Source organism: Macaca mulatta, chromosome 7 (genome assembly GCF_049350105.2).
Source record: "Macaca mulatta isolate MMU2019108-1 chromosome 7, T2T-MMU8v2.0, whole genome shotgun sequence".
NCBI classification, from domain to species: Eukaryota; Metazoa; Chordata; class Mammalia; order Primates; family Cercopithecidae; genus Macaca; species Macaca mulatta.
In genome coordinates this window covers 123,490,863-123,510,164 of record NC_133412.1, presented here as the reverse complement: position 1 = coordinate 123,510,164, position 19,302 = coordinate 123,490,863, and the positions used below count along the sequence as shown (strand labels likewise).

General features: G+C 40.6%; 1 protein-coding gene across 1 annotated transcript in view; it reads left to right on the top strand.

The window, feature by feature from the left end:
- The window catches only part of L2HGDH (L-2-hydroxyglutarate dehydrogenase), a 70,795-nt gene that overhangs the window by 39,196 nt on the left and 12,297 nt on the right, over positions 1–19,302 (top strand). Inside the window, exons 7-9 of the mRNA XM_001099959.5 lie at positions 7,126–7,293; positions 8,543–8,700; positions 10,946–11,077. Coding sequence (XP_001099959.1) covers positions 7,126–7,293; positions 8,543–8,700; positions 10,946–11,077 — 458 coding nt within the window. The remainder of the gene's footprint in view (positions 1–7,125; positions 7,294–8,542; positions 8,701–10,945; positions 11,078–19,302) is intronic.

The window sequence follows — 19,302 nt, the reverse complement described above, 5'->3', positions numbered from 1 at the left end:
CCCACAGTTCTGGAGGCTAAAAGTTCAAGATTAAGGTGCTGGTAGGGTTGATTTTTGGCTTGTTAATGGCTGCCTTCTTACTATGTCCTCACATGGCCTCTTCTCTGTGTGCGCCCAGAAAGAGAGAGCATGATCTTGGGTATCTCTTCCTCTTGTAAGGACACCAGTGCTATTGGATTAGCCCCTACCCTTATGACCTAATTTAACCTTAGTTACCTCCCTAAAGGCCCTGTCTCCACATAAAATTCACATTAAGGGTTGGGACTTCAATGTATGAATTGGGGTGTGGGGGGGGGGCACAATTCAGTCTATAGCAATGGGAATAAATAAAGAATTAGGTAATGTATGGAGAAATGTATTTATTATTTTAAAGTAAGATATACTCAGATTATAACATCCCTCATTTCTGTAACTAGTCATGTGGCCATAGCCAATATTTATGATATCCTTCCCCTACTATGCATTTCATATTCTCTTTGCCTTTGGCAAGCATCTTAGCTGGTCATGATTTCTAGTTTGGTGGTGTAGCTCACACTTTCATTCCTGAAGTCTATGCCATTAGCAGCCCTGGCTGTTTTGGGTTGAGGTAGTTTCCAATAACTCTTATAACAGTATATGGGAATACTAAGAGAAGCTTCAGGAGATATATATTCCAGACATATTCCTTTTTATCATCCCCAAGACTAGTTGTGGTAGCAACTCATTTTCTTGAGAGTCAAGATTAGTTATCCAATTCAATACAGCAATCCCCTCTTTGATTTACTGGCAAGGGAACCCAAAGTGGCCAGGTGTTGCAGTATCAACCTCCAGTTTAATGGAACCACTGTCATTCTCTAGTAGAAGTACTTCTCCCTTGGGAACTAAGACCTCTAGATCATAAGACCAAAGTTGTGAGGACAGAATGCAAACATTTCATGTAGTGGATGATTGGGGTAATAGTAAGGAACCACCCTCATTTCTACCTCAATTTCCAGACCTGTGAATTCTGGCTGTGGGACAAACAATACCATGTATTAGTCACTGATTTAGAGCACGTAGAGCATCCTGGAGGAAATTACCCCAGCCCTTCAAGGAGTTGCCAGCCAGCTAGTGCTATTACGTCTAAAGCCCATTCCAGTTTCTGTCACCCAGTGGCTTCAGGGTGATGGGGAAAATGGTAAAATCAGTGAATTCCATGATCCTGAGCCTATAGCTGCATTTCATTTGCTGCACAGTAAGTTCACTGATCAGAAGTAATGAATCTCTGTAAAATACCATGATGGTGAATAAGACATCTCATAAGTTCACACATGGTGGCTTTGGCAGAAGCATTATAGGCAGGGAAGACAAATTTATATTCCGAGCAAGTGTCTATGCAAGTGAGAAATAAGTGCTGCATTTTCTATGATGGAAGTGGTCCAGGGACCATATCAGTGGCTCTTTTGGTCTCTACTATGGCCGATTGAGCACTCAGCATTAGCTGTAGACAGATCAGCAGTGGTGAATAAGTCCATGTTGCCGATCACCTCCAACCTTGCTACCATAACTATGTTTTCCAGCTTTATGTTTACATTGTGAAATGATTATCACAATCAAGTTATTTGATATCACATCTGCCACCTCACATAGTTACCATTTATGTGTATGTGATGAGAACACTTAGATTTGCTATCTTAGCAAATTTCAAGTGTACCATACAGTATTATTACCTATAGTCACCATGCTGTATATTAGATTTCTAGAATTTATTCATCCTATAATTGAAAGTTTGTACCCTTTGACTAATATCATCCCATTCCTGCCCACCTCCTCCCAGTCTGTAGCAACCATCATTGTACTCTCTTTTTCTATGAATACAACTATTTTAGATCCCATATGTAAATGAGATTGTACAGTATTTGTCTTTCACTGTCTGGCTTATTTCACTTAGCACAGTATCTTCCAGGCCCACCCATGTTGTCACAAATGGCAGAATTTCCTCCTTTTTTATGGCTGAATAGTATTGCATTGTATGTATATACACACACATATATATATACACACACACATATATATACACACACACACATATATATATATATCACATTTTCTTTATCCATTCATCTGTCAATGGACACTTAAGGTTGTTCTCATGTCTTGGCTGTTGTGAATAATGCTGCAATGAACATGAGAATGCGGATATCTCCTTGAGGTACTGATTTTGTTTTATTTGGGTATATACCCAGAGGAAATCATATGGTAGTTCTATTTTTAATTTGGATCTTATGGTAGTTCTATTTTTAATTTTTTGAGGAATGTGCATACCGTTTCCTGTGATGGCTGTCCAATTTACATTCCCATCGATAGGGCACCCTACATCCTCACCAATGTTTGTTTTCTTTTGTCTTTTTGATAATAGCCATCCTAACAGATGTGAGATTATATCTTATTGTGGTTTTGATTTTCCTGATGATTAGTGATTTGGATGCCTTTACATGTATCTGTTGGCTATCTGTATATCTTTGAAAAAAATACATAAAAATACATATTCAGGTCCTTTGCCTTCCCCACCTCTGGCCATTTTTTTTTTTTTTTTTTGAGACAGGGTCTCTGTCACCCAGGCTGAAGTCCAGTGGCATGACCATGGCTCACTGCAGCCTCAAACTCCTGGGCTCAAGCTGTCCTGCCTCAACCTCCAAAGTAGCTGGTATTATAGGCACGTGCTGCCATGCCCGGCTTCTTTGCCCATTTTTATTTATTTTATTGTATCTATTATTATTATTATTTTTTGAGATGGAGTTTCGCTCTTGTTGCCCAGGCTGGAGTGCAGTGGCACGATCTTGGCTCACCTCAACCTCTGCCTCCCGTGTTCAAGTGATTCTCTTGTCTCAGCCTCCTGAGTAGCTGGGATTACAGGCATGCGCCACCACACCTGGCTAATTTTGTATTTTTAGTAGAAATGGGGTTTCTCCATGTTGGTCAGGCTGGTCTCGAACTCCTGACCTCAGGTGATCCACCCGCCTTGGCATCCCAAAGTGCTGGGATTACAGGCGTGAGCCCCCGTGCCTGGCCTTTCTTTGCTAATTTTTTAATCAGCTCATTTGTTATTTTGCTCTTGAATTATATGAATTTCTTACATTTTTTTGGATATTAACCTATTATCAGATATATTTTCTCCAATTCTGTAGGTTGTCTCTTCATTTCTTTTACTGTGCAGAAGCTTTTTAGTTTGATATAGTCACATTTGTTTAGTTTTGCTTTTGTGCCTGTGCTTTTGGTGCCTTATTAAAAAAAAAAAAATCATTCCTAATACCAATGTCTTCCCTATGTTTTCTTCCGGGAGTCTTAGTTTTTAATCTAAAATCTTTAATCTTTTAATCTAAATATTTAATCTAGTTCAAGTTAATTTTTGTGAATGGTGTAAAATAGGAGTCCAATTTCATTCTTTTGCATGGGGCTATCCAGTTTTCCCAGCACCATTTATGGAGACTATCTTTACACCTAATCATGTAGTTCATGAGATGGGTGCCTGGAGAAAGAGGCTAACTAACATCCACAGAGCAGGTCATTTTTTTCTACTGATTATTAAAATTGTCCTTGGCCAAGATTTCTCTTCAGTGAGCATTCATATGGAACTTGAATATCTTTACTCTCTGAAACTGTCTTGAAGTGGTCCATTCATACACCTTTCTCCACAGGTTGTTTCCTGTCCATCTAGCCAAACCATTAGTTGTTGCACATGAAACAGTGTAGATCCATACCTTTGGCCATCTGTCCTTCTAAAATAAGATGAACAACTAGATGTGGTGTTCAGAGATCTGCCCACTGAGAATATTTTCTTCACCACAGTCATTCAGGGCCACTCATGAGTGGGGCTCTGGTGCTGTGGCTGTTCAGTTGTGTGTGGTACCAGCATGTTGTGCAGAACCATTTCTAAACCTGGCCTATATTTTTTCTTCTTAGGTCAACTGGTCATAGAGAACTCCCTGTGGGGCTATAGAGGCAGGTTGATAGGAAGGAGGCAATTTAGCAGGCATAGGGGCCATGGGAATTTGAACCACTTGCCTCTGCAACTTATGTGTGCCAGCAGGACCTGTACAACCCTATCTTACAATTTTCCTTGATGATGGAATGCTGCTATATACACCCAATGTTGTGGCTTGATGAGTCAGACACCACCACCCAGTTAATAATGGGTAGTTCATATGGTAACTTAGTGACCTGTGGTCAAGTGTTCAGTCAAAGCCAGAAGCACTTTCTCAAAAGGAGGTTAGTTATGTGCAGAGGGTGGTATAACTTTCCTCCAAAAACCGTGAAGTTCTGTGCTGTGATTTGCCCACATATGCCTTCCAAAGGCTCTATAAAGTATGACTATCTGCTGCAGACAGTTCGATTACCATCAGAGTTTCTGGGTCATGTGACCCAAGTGGCAGGCTTTCCATTCAAAGAAGAATTGAAAATCTGTTTCTGTGCCTGCCCTCATCTAAGGGACATTTTCACTAGAGTATAGCATCATATGATAGAATATACACAGGGGCCTATGGCATACCAGTGGATATATACTTTACCCAGAGTTGCCGCTCTTTATTTTGGCATTTTCAGTAAGTATAATTTTGGGGTTCAAATTCAAATTGAGCGGTCCACTTACCAGGTTGAAATAGTTTTATGAAAAGTTAAAAGAAATTTTGTCTTTTTGAGACAATCTCACTCTGTTGCCCAGGCTGGAGTGCAGAGGCATGCTCTTGGCTCACTGTAACCTCCGCCTCCCAGATTCAAGTGATTGTTGTGCCTCAGCCACATGAGTAGCTGGGATTACAGGTGTGTCTCACCATGCCTGGTTAATTTTTGTATTTTTAGTAGAGACAGGGTTTCACCATGTTGACCAGGCTGGTCTTGAACTCCTGGCCCCAAGTGATTCACCCACCTCAGCCTCCCAGAGTGCTGGAATTACAGGTGTGAGCCACTGCGCCTGGCCAGGGATTTTTAAAATAAATTTTTGCAGGTAGGATTTGCTAATTAAAGATTTATACATTGGATATTGTGGGGGTGTGGAGAAATCTGCTTCACTTATGAAAGAGCAATAGACATACATGGTTTATTTCTTCTTCTTCTTTTTAATTTCTTTTTTTTTTTTTTTTTTGATTAGAGACTTTATCTCTAATAAAACATAGGGAGACAAAGTCTCCCTGTGTTGCCCAGGCTGGTCTTGAACTCCTGGGCTCAAATGATCCTCCCACTTTGGCCTCCCAAAATGTTGGGACTACAGGCATGAGCCACTGTGCCCAGCCTAAAAGAAATTTATGTTGAACAGATGTATCATTTAATGGTTACCTAAATTTTAATTTGGAAGTAAAATTAATATGTTACTGAGTTTAATTATTGTTTAACATATAGCATAAAATGATTTCAGAAATCTGTGATAGTTTTTGATAATTTTCTTGGGAACTGTTGCTTGAGTTTTTAAAGAGAATTATTAGGTTATTGCATGCTGGTACCATTTTATAAATTCTGTTACTATCTTTACATCTATCATAAGACTTATCTGCATTTTTTTGTTCCAAGAACAAAAGAACTGCCAATCTTTTATGTAGGAGCTGATGATTTATGTCACAAAAATACCTCTCGTATTTCTAGAATATAACTCTAGATGAACAGGAAAGATATTAACCTATTTAGAAAAAGGTATTTTTGGCTGGGTGCGGTGGCTCACACCTGTAGTCCCAGCTGTTTGCTTAGGCAAGAGAATCACTTGAACACAGGAGGTTGAGGCTGTAGTGAGCCAGGACTGCGCCATCGCACTCCAGCCTGGGTGACAGAGCAAGACCTTGACAGCCCTTTGGACTTCAAAGGTCTTAAAACAATCATGGCTTAGTCTAGCTAATTTGAATTCTTTGTGGAGAAGTTTCATCTAATTTTTCTAAAAACGATGACATGTATAACTCCTGAAAAGAGGCTTAACTTTCTAGCAAGGGCAAAAATAGGATACATACAGAGGTGGAAATTTAGCTCAATAGAGTAAGGCTAAACAGTAAGGCCTGGAAAGAAAGAAAATGTTGAGACAGGTGAGAATTCTGAGGCTTCAAAAATAGGTCATCTGGGAAGAAGATCTAAGAGTAAGAACAGAATTGCTAGGTGTTTACTCTGTTAGAAGTAAAGAGATGGGAATTCGAGTGTGGTGGTGAATGATAAATGAAGTCATTTAGGAAATAGGGTGGCAAATTGGCCAAACTTGGTGAGTAAAGTTAAAAATGAGCAGATGATAATCACAAAATAAAATTTATAGGAAATCATAACAGCCTAACATTAGCAGTCTCCTAGGCACTAAAGCAAACCTTGAATGTAGTGTGTGCTCTCAGTAAATGTGCATTGAATGAATGAGATTTCTAAAGTGTCCTCAGTTTGCAAAGTAGATATTGGTTAGGAAGGAGAAATTGCTTGGTGGGTAGATTACAGTTGCAACTGGGCAGGATTATTGAGTGTGAGGCAACCGAAGAGTAACACAGTAATTGCTCAGATACAGGAGAAGCTGGTTGCTATACAGAGGTTGCCTTTAAATGAGAGGGTTACAGGCCCTGTGACTTCAGTGCCAGAGATGTTATGGATATAATTATCAATAGGTAACAACTTTATTTTTAAAAATTCTTTTATATGCTTACATTTTTAATGTAGGAAGTTTTGTCTTTCTTGATATTCTACTAATTGGGTAAATCCTCGTATTTGTGATTGGTATATTGAATTTTTAATTAATCCAAATTAAAAGCTGTGGGGTGGGTGGGGGAGCAAAAAAAAATTGGTGGAGGGTATCTAAATGACATTTGCTTCTTCATGCAACAAATAGTTAAGAAGCTCCCCACTAGGTCCTAATAAACAGATTTGTATGTATTTGTGTGCATGCATGTATACCTTACTACGTATCCTTGCTGGGTTGACCATTATTATCTTTAAAGTACAAAATTTAAGGTGACATCCTCTTACATGCCACTGTCCTCAGTTTCTAGCTGCCACCTAAATGCTAAAGAATATATTTTGCTGATACCTGTATTGAATATCCTCTTTTAGAAAAAATTCTATTTCTGTACCTTGTTTTCTTTTCTATCACCTGTTTTTCCCCTCTTGACCTAGTCTACTCCACTCTATACAAATAACTATTATTTTATTTTGCACTAGGGAGAGGAAATTCGATGTCAGTATGTTGTGACATGTGCAGGACTTTACTCAGACCGTATTTCAGAGTTGAGTGGCTGCACTCCTGATCCTCGAATTGTACCATTCCGGGGAGATTACCTGCTCTTGAAGCCGGAAAAATGTTATCTTGTAAAAGGAAATATTTATCCGGTAGGTAATGATGCTTCCTACTTCTAATTTTTTTCAAGCAGGTGGTGGTCATAAAGGAGATGAAAACAACTTTCACTTGGGTCAGAAATAAGAGCGATTTTGAAGGACCATTTGTGTAAGCATTTCATCAGTTTCTCTTGCGGTTAAATCCCTAAATCTTTATCCTGGTATCATGGTTATTAAATTGTAATTAATTGCCTGCAGGTACATGTCTCCAGAAAGCATGAGTGCACTATGGGAAGTGCTATCAGGAAGGAACTGAATTCTTCCTTCTCTCTGGTGGAGGGAAAGGGAAAACTTTCCCTTATGGAAGTCCCTGATACCCAACCCTTTTCCTCAGTTCACTATCTATAGGTACAGAAAAGGGATGTGGCCACTCTGTAGTTTCAGGGACTAGAAGACAGAGGTATTTAAATGAAGAGTTCATTTTTCTGTCTGGAACTACCCTGGAAATGATGAATCTCTTAAAATATATTAGGTTGAACCAGATGAAATAGTCAGTATTTGGCTATTTGATATTTTTGACCTTGCCAAAACATGAATTTCATCTGTTTCAACCTCATGTATTTGTACTTTGCAGAAGCCTGTGCTATGAACGTGTATTTTTTTTTCTGGCGGCTCTGATTTTACTTTCCAGTCATAGACATCCCTTGTGAAAGACAGAGAATAACCTGAAGTAGGACAGTTCATCTTTTTTTTCCCCTTTACCCAGAAAGATGCATAGATGGAACAATGTATTAGTGTTAATAACATCAGAGTTTCTTCTTTTTTTTTTTTTTTTGGGACAGAGTCTTACTCTGTCACCCAGGCTAGAGTGCAGTGGCGCGATGTTGGTTCATTGCAACCTCCACCTCCTGGATTTAAGCAATTCTCATGCCTCAGCCTCCCAAGTAGCTGGGATCACAGGTGCACACCACCATGCCAGGCTAGTTTTTGTATTTTTAGTAGAGACAGGGTTTTACAATGTTGGCCAGGTTGGTTTTGAACTCCAGATCTCAAGTGATCCTCCCGCCTTGGCCTCCCAAAGTGTTGGGATTACAGGCGTGAGCCACTGTGCCTGGCCAGCATCAGGGTTTCTTGTGTGCATTTCTAAGCAGAAGCATGTTAATGGAAAAGTATATCTGAGTACAGCTCACAATACAAATTAAATGCATGGGAAGAAAGTGTTTTATGTTACCAATTGAATGTTTGCATCTCTGATAACATGTAATGTGAAATGAGGCTGTTATTTACTATGTTAAATTTATAGGTCCCAGATAGCCGGTTTCCTTTCCTAGGAGTTCACTTCACACCAAGGATGGATGGCAGTATTTGGCTAGGTCCTAATGCAGTTCTTGCCTTTAAACGAGAGGGTTACAGACCCTTTGACTTCAGTGCCACAGATGTTATGGATATAATTATTAATAGGTAATGTTATTTATTCTTAAAAATGATTTTATGTGCTTATATTTTCAGTGTGGGAAGTTTTGTCTTTCTTGATATTCTACTTATTGGGTAAATCCCCATTTTTGTGATTGGTATATTGAATTTTGTATTAATTCAAATTAAAAGTTTTAGAGTGGATGGAGTCACCAAAAAAAAAAAAAAAAGAGCTTTGTGGAATAAGCATAACATTTTAACTATTTCAAGAAAATTCTGATGAGCCAGGGTAATGTCTTGGTTAAAAAGAAGATAAGACCGGCCAGGCATGGTGGCTCACACCTGTAATCCCAGCACTTTGGGAGGCCAAGGCAGGTGGATCACGAGGTTAGGAGACCAAGACCATCCTGGCTAACACGGTGAAACCCTGTCTCTACTAAAAATACAAAAAATTAGCCAGGCATGGTGGCAGGCGCCTGTAGTCCTAGCTTCTTGGGATGCTGAGACAGGAGAATGGCATGAACCCAGGGGACGGAGCTTGCAGTGAGCTGAAATCACTGCCTCTGCACTCCAGCTTGGGCGACAGAGCAAGACTCTGTCTCAATCAATCAATCAATCAATCAATAAAAAATCAAAAAATGAAAAGAAGATAAGGCCAAGAGTCATTCATATATCTGGCAATCTAAATCTTGTATTGCTAACTTTCCAGTTTTATTTGGGGGTGGAAAATAGATTCTCTCAAAATCAGTAGACGGCTATTTTAATAAAATCATTTTGAGCCAATCTCCATCATTTTGTAAGCCACTGGAGAAATTACTGATGACCAAAGTAATTTCCTTGTGTAGGAAACTAACAATACAATTGTGTTGACCTAAGATACAGATTCTTTACTATTGTAAGAAATAACTGAATTAGGTGTTTTGTTTGAATTAGGTATTTTGTTTGGTCCTTTTAGCAATGTTTCTCTCTAAAGGGTTTCACATGAAAATTACTAGATTTTCATGTTTAAATCACTAGATTTAAAGCTATACTTGAGTTTCACCCTCCATGGATTCTGAAACAGAAAGTTTAGGATGGAGCTTCCTGGCATGTGTACTTGTAAAAATATATACATATATGCATCTAGGCTTTGCAGAGTCTCTTGAAAATCATAACTAAAGGTTTTTTTGTTTTGTAATTTTGAGACAGGGTCTTACTTTGTCACTCGCTGCAGCCTCAACCTCCTGGGATCGATCAGTTCTCCCACTTCACCATCCAAGTAGCTGGAACTACAGGCAGATGCTACCATGCCCAGATAATTTTTGTGTTTTCTGTAGAGACAGGGTTTGCCACGTTACACAGGCTGATCTTGAACTCCTGGGTTCAAGCAATCCACCTGCCTTGGCCTCCCAAAGTGCTGGGATTATAGACATGAGCCACCACACCCTGCCTCAACAACTAAAGTATTTTACCTCTGGCTGACTAAGGAAAACTAGGGTAGATGTCCCATTTCTTTCATACACTGCCTTTTAGGTGTGTTGAAGGCATGTAATATTTGCATTAGAGAGCCTTGATATTGGCAGGCTTTATAGAGTTCTAGTTTGAAACCCCTCCTTGGGAATTTGAGTTTAGAAGGTGTTTACCTCTGTATTTTTTTTTTTTTTTGAGTCAAAGTCTCACTGTTGCCCAGGCTGAAGTGCAGTGGCACAATCATTGGCTACTGCAGCCTCAAACTCCTGGGCTTAAACGAGCCTCCCATGTCAGCCTCCCTAGTAGCTGGAACTACAAGCACACACCACCATGCCCAGCTCTGTTTACCTCCTGAGCTGATGAGGTTTGCTTCTTATATTGGCCAAAAGTTGATTTTCATTGATCGATCGATTGATTGAGAGAGGGTCTCTCTGTGTTGCCCAGGCTGGAGTGCAGTGGCACGATCTCAGCTCACTGCAACCTCTTCCTCCCAGGTTCAAGCAATTCTCCTGCCTCAGCCTCTTGATTAGCTGGGATTACAGGCGTGCACCACCATGCCTGGCTAATTTTTGTATTTTTGGTAGAGACAGGGTTTTGCCATGTTGGCCAGGCTGGTTTCGAACTCATGACCTCAAGTGATCTGCCTGCCTTGACCTCCCAAAGTGTCGGGATTACAGGCGTGAGCCACCACTCCTTGCCTTGATTTTCTTTTAATCTGTAGTTTTTCTGACTTTGCCTAGATTTTTGTGATGACATAAAAAAAAGAATCTAATAATTGTAAAGGTATTTTAGAGTAATAAAGAATTCCTTTGTCTCATAAAGATTTGTTTTGCTTTGTTTTCAGTGGCTTGATTAAACTGGCATCCCAGAATTTTTCCTATGGAGTTACTGAAATGTATAAAGCGTGTTTTCTTGGTGCAACAGTGAAGTATCTTCAAAAATTCATCCCTGAAATTACTGTCAGTGATATACTTAGGTAAGGAAAAGTGATAAGGAGTGTAAATACAGTCCTGACCTGTGTGAACTTGGGGGTGGGTCTGACTTGGTGATTAGTAAGCACCATTTCAGAGCCAGTCTGCATTGCACTGAATTTTCGTTTGCTCTCTTTCCCAACATGTTGTTGAATTCCCTTTGCAGTGCATTTATTGGTCATTGCTACATCATGGCCCTTAGTGCCGGTCCATTTATAATTATCTAGACTCCCTTACAACTCTAATCTGAAATCTCCATGACAGCTTTATTGTGATGCTACCTTAGCCTTTTTGTCTAGCTATCACTTATGACAAAAACAACTTGCCTGAATTTTTAAAAATCTCTCTGGCCAGTTACTCTTGTGATTCCAAAGTCTTTTGGCTTTAATTTTATATAAGATTATTGATCAGTGTGTTAACCAATTAGGTAATAAGCACGTTAAAACATTGTATTTTGATTGATTCTTAAAACTTAAAAAAAAAAACTTTTAGGTTTGGGGGTACATGTGAAGGTTTCTACATAGGTAAACACATGTCATGGGGCTTATTGTACATATTATTTTATCACCCAAATATTAAGCCCCGTACCCAATAGTTATCTTTTCTGCTTCTCTCCCTCCTCCCTCCCTCCCCACTTAAGTAGACTGCAGTGTCTGTTGTTTCCTTCTTTGTGTTCATGTGTTCTCATCATTTAGCTCCTACTTGTGAGTGAGAACACGTGGTATTTGGTTTTCTGTTCCTGTGTTAATTTGCTAAGGATAATAGCCTCCAACACCATTAAAACCTGTTAGAAACACACTCCTAGACCTGGCATCTCACCTTGCTTCTTCTCTACTTCTTTTGTTCTTTCTTGGGCCTTATTGTACTCAGGGACTCTACTTTGAGGATAGAAGTGGAAAGCAGCATGGTAACAATCAGAGTCCTTGCTACAAGGGTATAGGGCAAAGTAAGAACAACTTACATCTTTTTTTTTTTTTTTTTTTTGAAATGGAGTTTCGCTCTTGTTGTCCAGGCTGGAGTGCAATGGCACCATCTCAGCTCACTGCAACCTCTGCTTCCTGGGTTAAAGCGATTCCCCTGCCTCAGCCCCCTGAGTACCTGGGATTACAGGCATGCGCCACCATGCCCGGCTAATTTGTATTTTTAGTAGAGACGGGGTTTCTCCTGTTAGCCAGGCTGGTCTTGAACTCCGGACCTCAGGTGATCCACATGCTTCAGTCTCCCAAAATGCTGGGATTACAGGCGTGGGCCACCACACCCGGCCACATCTTTTATTCTTAAAGATAAAAGACTTTTCGTATGGCGGCTCACACCTGTGAGGTGGGTGGATCACCTGAGGTCAGGAGTTTAAGACCAGCCTGGCCAAAATGGAGAAACCTCGTCTCTACTAAAAATACAAAATTAGCCAGGCATGGTGGCACATGCCTGTAATCACAGCTATTTGGGAGGCTGAGGCAGGAGAATCGCTTGAACCTGGGAGGTGGAGGTTGCAGTGAGCTGAGATCACGCCATTGCACTCCAACCTGGACAACAAGAGCAAAACTCCGTCACACACACACACACACACACACACACACACAAAGATAAAAAATTTTCTAGACTTGATCTGTAGATTATTCTTAATACTACACAAACCTATTTTTTTTCCTTCTTTGGTAATGCGTTTAGTGTTCACCTTTTTTCCTGAGCAAGCCATTTGTTAGGCCTAATCAGCAGTGTACTTTGAGGTACTCTCACCCTGCATTTACAGTCCATCCCTCCATGAATCTTCTGAGCACTAGATATCTGCTTTCTCTGTAACAGCTGCTGAACTAGCCTGGTAAAAAATGTCAGCAGACTTGACTGTGTATCTGTGAAGAGAGCAATAATCATGTCAGCTGTCTCCCTTAGGGGAGCGTCCTGGTTTAAATCTGACTCTAAATGTACCATTCTGAGACCAGCATGTTTGAATCCTTAGAAGAACTATTAAAACTCAGCTAATGTTTTTACTCTTATCTCTTTCACTCCTCTACTTACCTTCTGAAATAGAAGGAATAAAAATATGTAGCCATTATTTTCTTTCACTCACTTATAAATAAGGGCTTTTATGTTTTCGGTGATCTGCTTTAGCAAACTTGTGATGTTTTATATCTGAAAATAGACTGGTCAAATCTGGTTTCTATTACTGCTATTAATATTCCTTGGAAAGCAAATGAAGTGAGCATAGTGAATTCTGTGTAAAAATAGTTGCAGTGAATTCACTGCCTGTATTCAGTTACCACCCTTTCATAGAAGCCTGAGGAAAACTTTTTAGACCACTGGATTTCATATGGTAGAACTGGACTTTGGGCTTGTGGATATTAGTGAACTCTCCTGTCTTTGGCTGTACGGGTGTGAATTTCAGTTACCAGTTTCTTTGGCATGTTGTGGAAACGGGCACAGCACTGTAGGCAGGTGCATTTGGGGACAAATTCAACCCAATCACAGATTTCTCTCTTTAAAGAGAGAAAAACTGACTAATTCAGCAATTACTTTCGCTTCGTCTCTTGATTCCTATAGTTATTAAGTGCAGGAAATTATTAATAACAAATAGGAAGTTGTAGAAGATACGTTTTTGGGTTTCTCGGGGGAAGATATGTTTGATACCATTTGTATAAGTTTTAAAACAAGTATAGCAGGCCGGGCGCGGTGGCTCAAGCCTGTAATCCCAGCACTTTGGGAGGCCGAGACGGGCAGATCACGAGGTCAGGAGATCGAGACCATCCTGGCTAACACGGTGAAACCCCGTCTCTACTAAAAAATACAAAAAACTAGCCGGGCGCGGTGGCGGGCGCCTGTAGTCCCAACTACTCGGGAGGCTGAGGCAGGAGAATGGTGTGAACCCGGGAGGCGGAGCTTGCAGTGAGCTGAGATCGGGCCACTGCACTCCAGCCTGGGCGGCAGAGCGAGACTCCGTCTCAAAAAAAAAAAAAAAAAAAAGTATAGCAAAACCATATATTACTTACAGATTACACATGTAGTATGAAAATAAAAACGAGCAGAGGAGTGATAAACACCTAATTCAGGAGAGTGATTACCTCTGGGGAGGGAAGAGAATGGGATCTTGAGAGTTCTACAGAGGCTTCTATCATATTGGTAATGCTTTATTTCTTAAGCTGTTTGAGAAGAAACTGGATATTCATTGTGTTATTCTCTGTTCCTTATTATAACCTGAAATATTAAATAATAAAAATAAGATCAATAGACTTTTTTTTTTTTTTTTTTTTTTTTGACACAGAGTCTCGCTCTGTTGCTGGGCTAGAGTGCAGAGGTGTGATCTCAGCTTAGTGCAACCTCCGACTCACTGGTTCAAGCTATTCTCCTGCCTCAGCCTCCTGAGTAGCTGGGATTACAGGCACGCGGCATGACACCCAACTAATTTTTGTGGTTTTGTTTGTTTGTTTGTTTTTTGATTTTTCAGATGGAGTCTTGCTCTGTCACCCAGGCTGGAGTGCAGTGGCGCAATCTCGGCTCACTGCAAGCTCGGCCTCCCGGGTTCACCCCATTCTCCTGCCTCAGCCTCCCGAGTAGCTGGGACTACAGGCACCCACCACTACGCCCAGATAATTTTTTGTATTTTTAGTAGAGACGGGGTTTCATCGTGTTAGCCAGGATGGTCTTGATCTCCTGACCTCGTGATATGCCCGCCTCGGCCTCCCCAAGTGCTGGGATAATTTTTGTATTTTTAATAGAGACGGTTTCATCGAGATACAGGATGGTCTCGATCTCCTGACCTCATCATCCTCCTGCCTCGGCCTCCCAAAGTGCTGGGATTACAGCAGTGAGCCAATGCGCCTGGCCAAGATCAAGACTTTTCCACAGCTTGAAGCCTAAGTCTTGCCTTGTCTCATTTGTCTTGCAACCAGTATACTAAACCATAAATGCCCTTAGTATTGCAGTGAAAGCACATCAGGCAGTAGTAGATAGTAAAAGATAGTTGAAGCAACACTTTCAGTGGGGTGTGTTTCCCAGGATGGTGTCCTTAAATTTCAGTAACTACTAAAGGGCACCCAGGTTGACTTCTCATTGCTTAGCCAGAGCATTTTGGGCAATAATTTACTGGTGAACATTAGATTGGAATATAAAGTTATGATCTGTTAAATATTTGCATTAGATAAACTTCTCATTTGTAAAAGAGTCTCTGAGACTCTTAATGTTAGCTCTAGGCCAGGCACAGTGGCTCGTGCCTGTAATCCTAGTGCTTTGGGAGGCTGAGGTGGGAGGATCACTTGAGCCCAGGAGTTTGAGACTAGCCTGGGCAATATAGTGAGACGCCATCTCTACCATTTTTTTTTTTTAATTAGCCGGGCGGGTGGTGCACGCCTTTAGTTGTAGCTGCTAGAGAGGCTTAAGTGGGAAGATCCCTTGAGCCCAGGAGGCTGAAGTTACAGTTAGCCATATTGCACCACTGTCCTCCAGCCTAGGGGAGAGAACAAGACCCTGTCTCGAAAAAAAAAATGTGTGTGTGTGTATATATATAGCTCTAAACTTTAAAAATTTGTTCTGTAATTAATTTTGACATGTTAATCTTAACAGCAGTTTGTATCTGTTAGCACCGTATAGATGTAAAAGACGAAGACATATATGTTACAATTTCCCCTTTTTCAATTTGGAAAATGTCTCCTATGGGGAATTCTAGAGTAAACTTTCAGGCAAGATATTTTCATAGCAAGTGATAACTAGACTGTGTGAAACACAAAGGTGCAAAACTCAAACATTTCTACAATAAAGTTGTAATGGCTTATGGTGGTCTAGATTAGGGTTTCTCAGTCTTGATGCTATTGACATATTGAGCCAAATAATATTTATTGTGGAGGACTGTCCAGTTCATTGTATAATTTTTTGTATTTTTTTTTTAGACGGAGTCTCACATTGTTACCTGGGCTGTAGTGCAGTGGCGCCATCTCGACTCACTGCAACCTCCGCCTCCCGGGTTCAAACGATTCTCCTGACTTAGCCACCTGAGTAGCTGGGATTACAGGCACCTGCCACCACGCCTGGCTAATTTTTTGTATTTTTAGTAGAGACGGGGTTTCACCATGTTGGCCTGGCTGGTCTCAAACCCCTGACCTCAGGTAATCCACCTGCCTTGGCCTCCCAAAGTGCTAGGATTACAGGCGTGAGCCACCATGCCTGGCTGTTGTAGAATGTTTAACAGTATCCCTAGCCTCAACTCATTCTCCTAATTGTGACAACCAAAAATGTGTCGACATTGCCAGATGTCCTTGGGGGGCGAAATCTCCCTTGGTTGAGAACCACTAGTGTAGAAAATTTGGTAACCTTCACACTAGAAAATACTAATAAGAGTCTGGAGGAAATATGATAAACATCCTTGAAGTACATATAGCTGAGAGTAAGGGAAAGTAAGGGGCATCCCAGAGCAAAAAACAAAAACAAAATTAAAATTCATACTAAAAGGAGTTGGTGCTGATGCTGACTTGGAGAGGTGGGGATGGTTTGCTAATTTTAATAACTGAGAGGCTTGAGTTATATTTTTAATTTATGTGTGACTCACATATAAAATATATAGATCTTAATTGCTTAGTAAATTTTGGTAATTGTACAAACCATATCCACCACACAAAACAAGATATAGGACATTAGGGACTTGTATTTTAATTGCCACTCAAGTGCTGAAAAAGAAATCTTGGGTGTATACAAGGTAGAAAGTTGGAACTGAGACTCTTAAGTAAGGCCCCCTAGAGACTCTTGAAAGGCTATACCCTCAGAAGAAAGGAAGTCTGGAAAAAAAATTCCCCTTGGCACTGGGAAGTATTAAGGAACTTTGTCTATTTTGGTGGTGGGGAGTAGGAGGAATCTTCCCAAAAATCTGGAATCCCTCGAAGTGCTTAGATTTTGAATGTATACCACCAGCTTGGTTTAGGAGCTGTAAGCTAACAAATTAACTGAAAAAGTGGAGCCAGACATTTCTGGATCCTGCTTCAATCTCTCTCCCTCTCTCTCTCTCTCTGTCTGTCTATCTTCTTCTCTCTCCTTCTCTCTCCCTTCCTTCCCTCCCCACCCTCTCTAATTCAAATAAATTAGCAAGACTAAAAATCAGGTAATTTGGCCACAAAGTGACTACTGACACTAAGCAATTATTGGTTTATAATTATTTAAAAAAAAATTTTTTTTTAAGAGTCTCGCTGTCTCCCAGGCTGGAGTGCAGTGGTACAATCTCAGCTCACTACAACTTCCGCCTCCTGGGTTTAGGTGACTCTCCTGCCTCAGCCTCCCAAGTAGCTGGGATTACAGGCATGTGCCACCATGGCTGGCTGATTTTCTTTTTTCCTATTTTTAGTAGAGATGGGATTTTACCATGTTGGCGATGCTGGTCTTGGACTGCTGACCTCAAGTGATCTACCCGCCTTGCCCTCCCAAAGTGCTGGGATTACAGGTGTGAGCCACCACACCTGGATAATTTTTAGGAATCTTTTAAAAATAAATCCACATTGAGGCTGGGCAGGGTGGCTCATGCCTATAATCTCAGCACTTTGCGAGGCCAAGGTGGGTGGATTGCTGGGCCCTGGGCAACATAGTGAGCAACATGTTGGTCACTATGTTGCTTGGGCAGCCTGGGCAACATAGTGAGATCAGCCTGGCAGAAGAATCGCTTGAACCTGGGAGGCAGAGGTTGCAGTGAGCCGAGATCACACAATTGTACCCCAGCCTGGGTGACAGAGTGAGACTCCATCTCAAAAATAAAATAAAATAAGACATGGAAAAGAAAACTGAGAAGATTCCAGCCTATCTCTCATAGCTGTTACAAAGAAATTGAGAAGAGGCAATCCTTTGAGGAGAGAGTACTTAAAAATTTTCGAGAATTGACAAAAAGACATCAAATTCAAGATGTACAGTGCATCCCATCTGAGTAAATAAAACTAAATACAAGATGGAAATAGACTTCCAATTCAGTAGAGAAGAGAAAAAAGAACATAGAAAACTCAATAAGTGAAGAAAGAGGAGATAGAAACCTTAGAAAATCAGGTTAGATAGCATAAAATAATATGGTAGAAATCAAGCATATCAGTAATTACAGTAAATGTAAATGTATTTAATAGTTAAGACAGATTATCAGGTTGGGTTTTTAAAAATCTATGTGCTAGAAAAATGCTTTTATTACTATTATTTTTTTAAGATAGGATCTCGCCCTGTCACCCAGGCTGGAGTGGAGTGCAGTAATGTGATCATAGCTCACTGCAACTTTCAACTCCTGGGTTCAAGCCATCCTCCTGCCTCAGCCTCCCAAATAGCTAGGACAACAGGTGTGCACCACCACACCTGCCTAGTTATTACTATTTTCCTAGAGACAGAGTCTCCCTATATTGTCCAGGCTGGTCTGGAACTCCTGGGCTCAAGTGATTCTCCAGCCTCATCCTCCAAAAGCATTGGGATTATAGGCATGAGCCACTCTGCCTGGTCTGGACTTATATTTTTAGATTAGCAGTAGAGTTTTATAAAATACTAGATTGTTCCATCATATTTGGAACTGGCTGAAGATGCCTGTTACAGCTTTCATAGCTGTTTTCCCAACCTGTAGTGTAATGCTTGACATATGACAATAATGTAATACAAGACTTCTCATGAATGTGTGTATTTAATTACACATTCACCTGTTCTTGTTTCTGGACATATTTTTTTTTTCTTTTTTTGAGACAGAGTATCACTCTATCACCCAGGCTGGAGTGCAGTGGCGCAATCTTGGCTCACTGTAACTTCTGCCTCCCAGGTTCAAGTGATTCTCCTGCCTCAGCCTCCCAAGTAGCTGGTATTACAAGCATGCACCACGATGGCTGGCTAATTTTATATTTTTAGTTAGAGAGGAGGCTTCACCATGTTGGCCAGGCTGGTCTCGAACTCCTGACCTCAAGCGATCCACCCCTCAGGCCTCCCAAAGTGTGGGATTGGACTTGAGCCACCCTGCCCAGGATATATTTAAGCATCTAGGATGTACATTCCCATTAAGTTTAGCTACAAACATAGCAAAATACATGGCTAATATGTAACACATTAGCTATATTTGTAGCTAAATTAATGATATGTTAAATGTAGCTGAATTGAGTGGGAGTAGGGTGAGGGATGGGAAATTACTTATTATGTACAATGTACACTATTTGGATGATGGTTACACTAAAAGCCCAGACTTCACCTCTAAGTAATATATTCCTGTATCAAAACTGTACTCAGACTGGGCACGGTGGCTCACACCTGT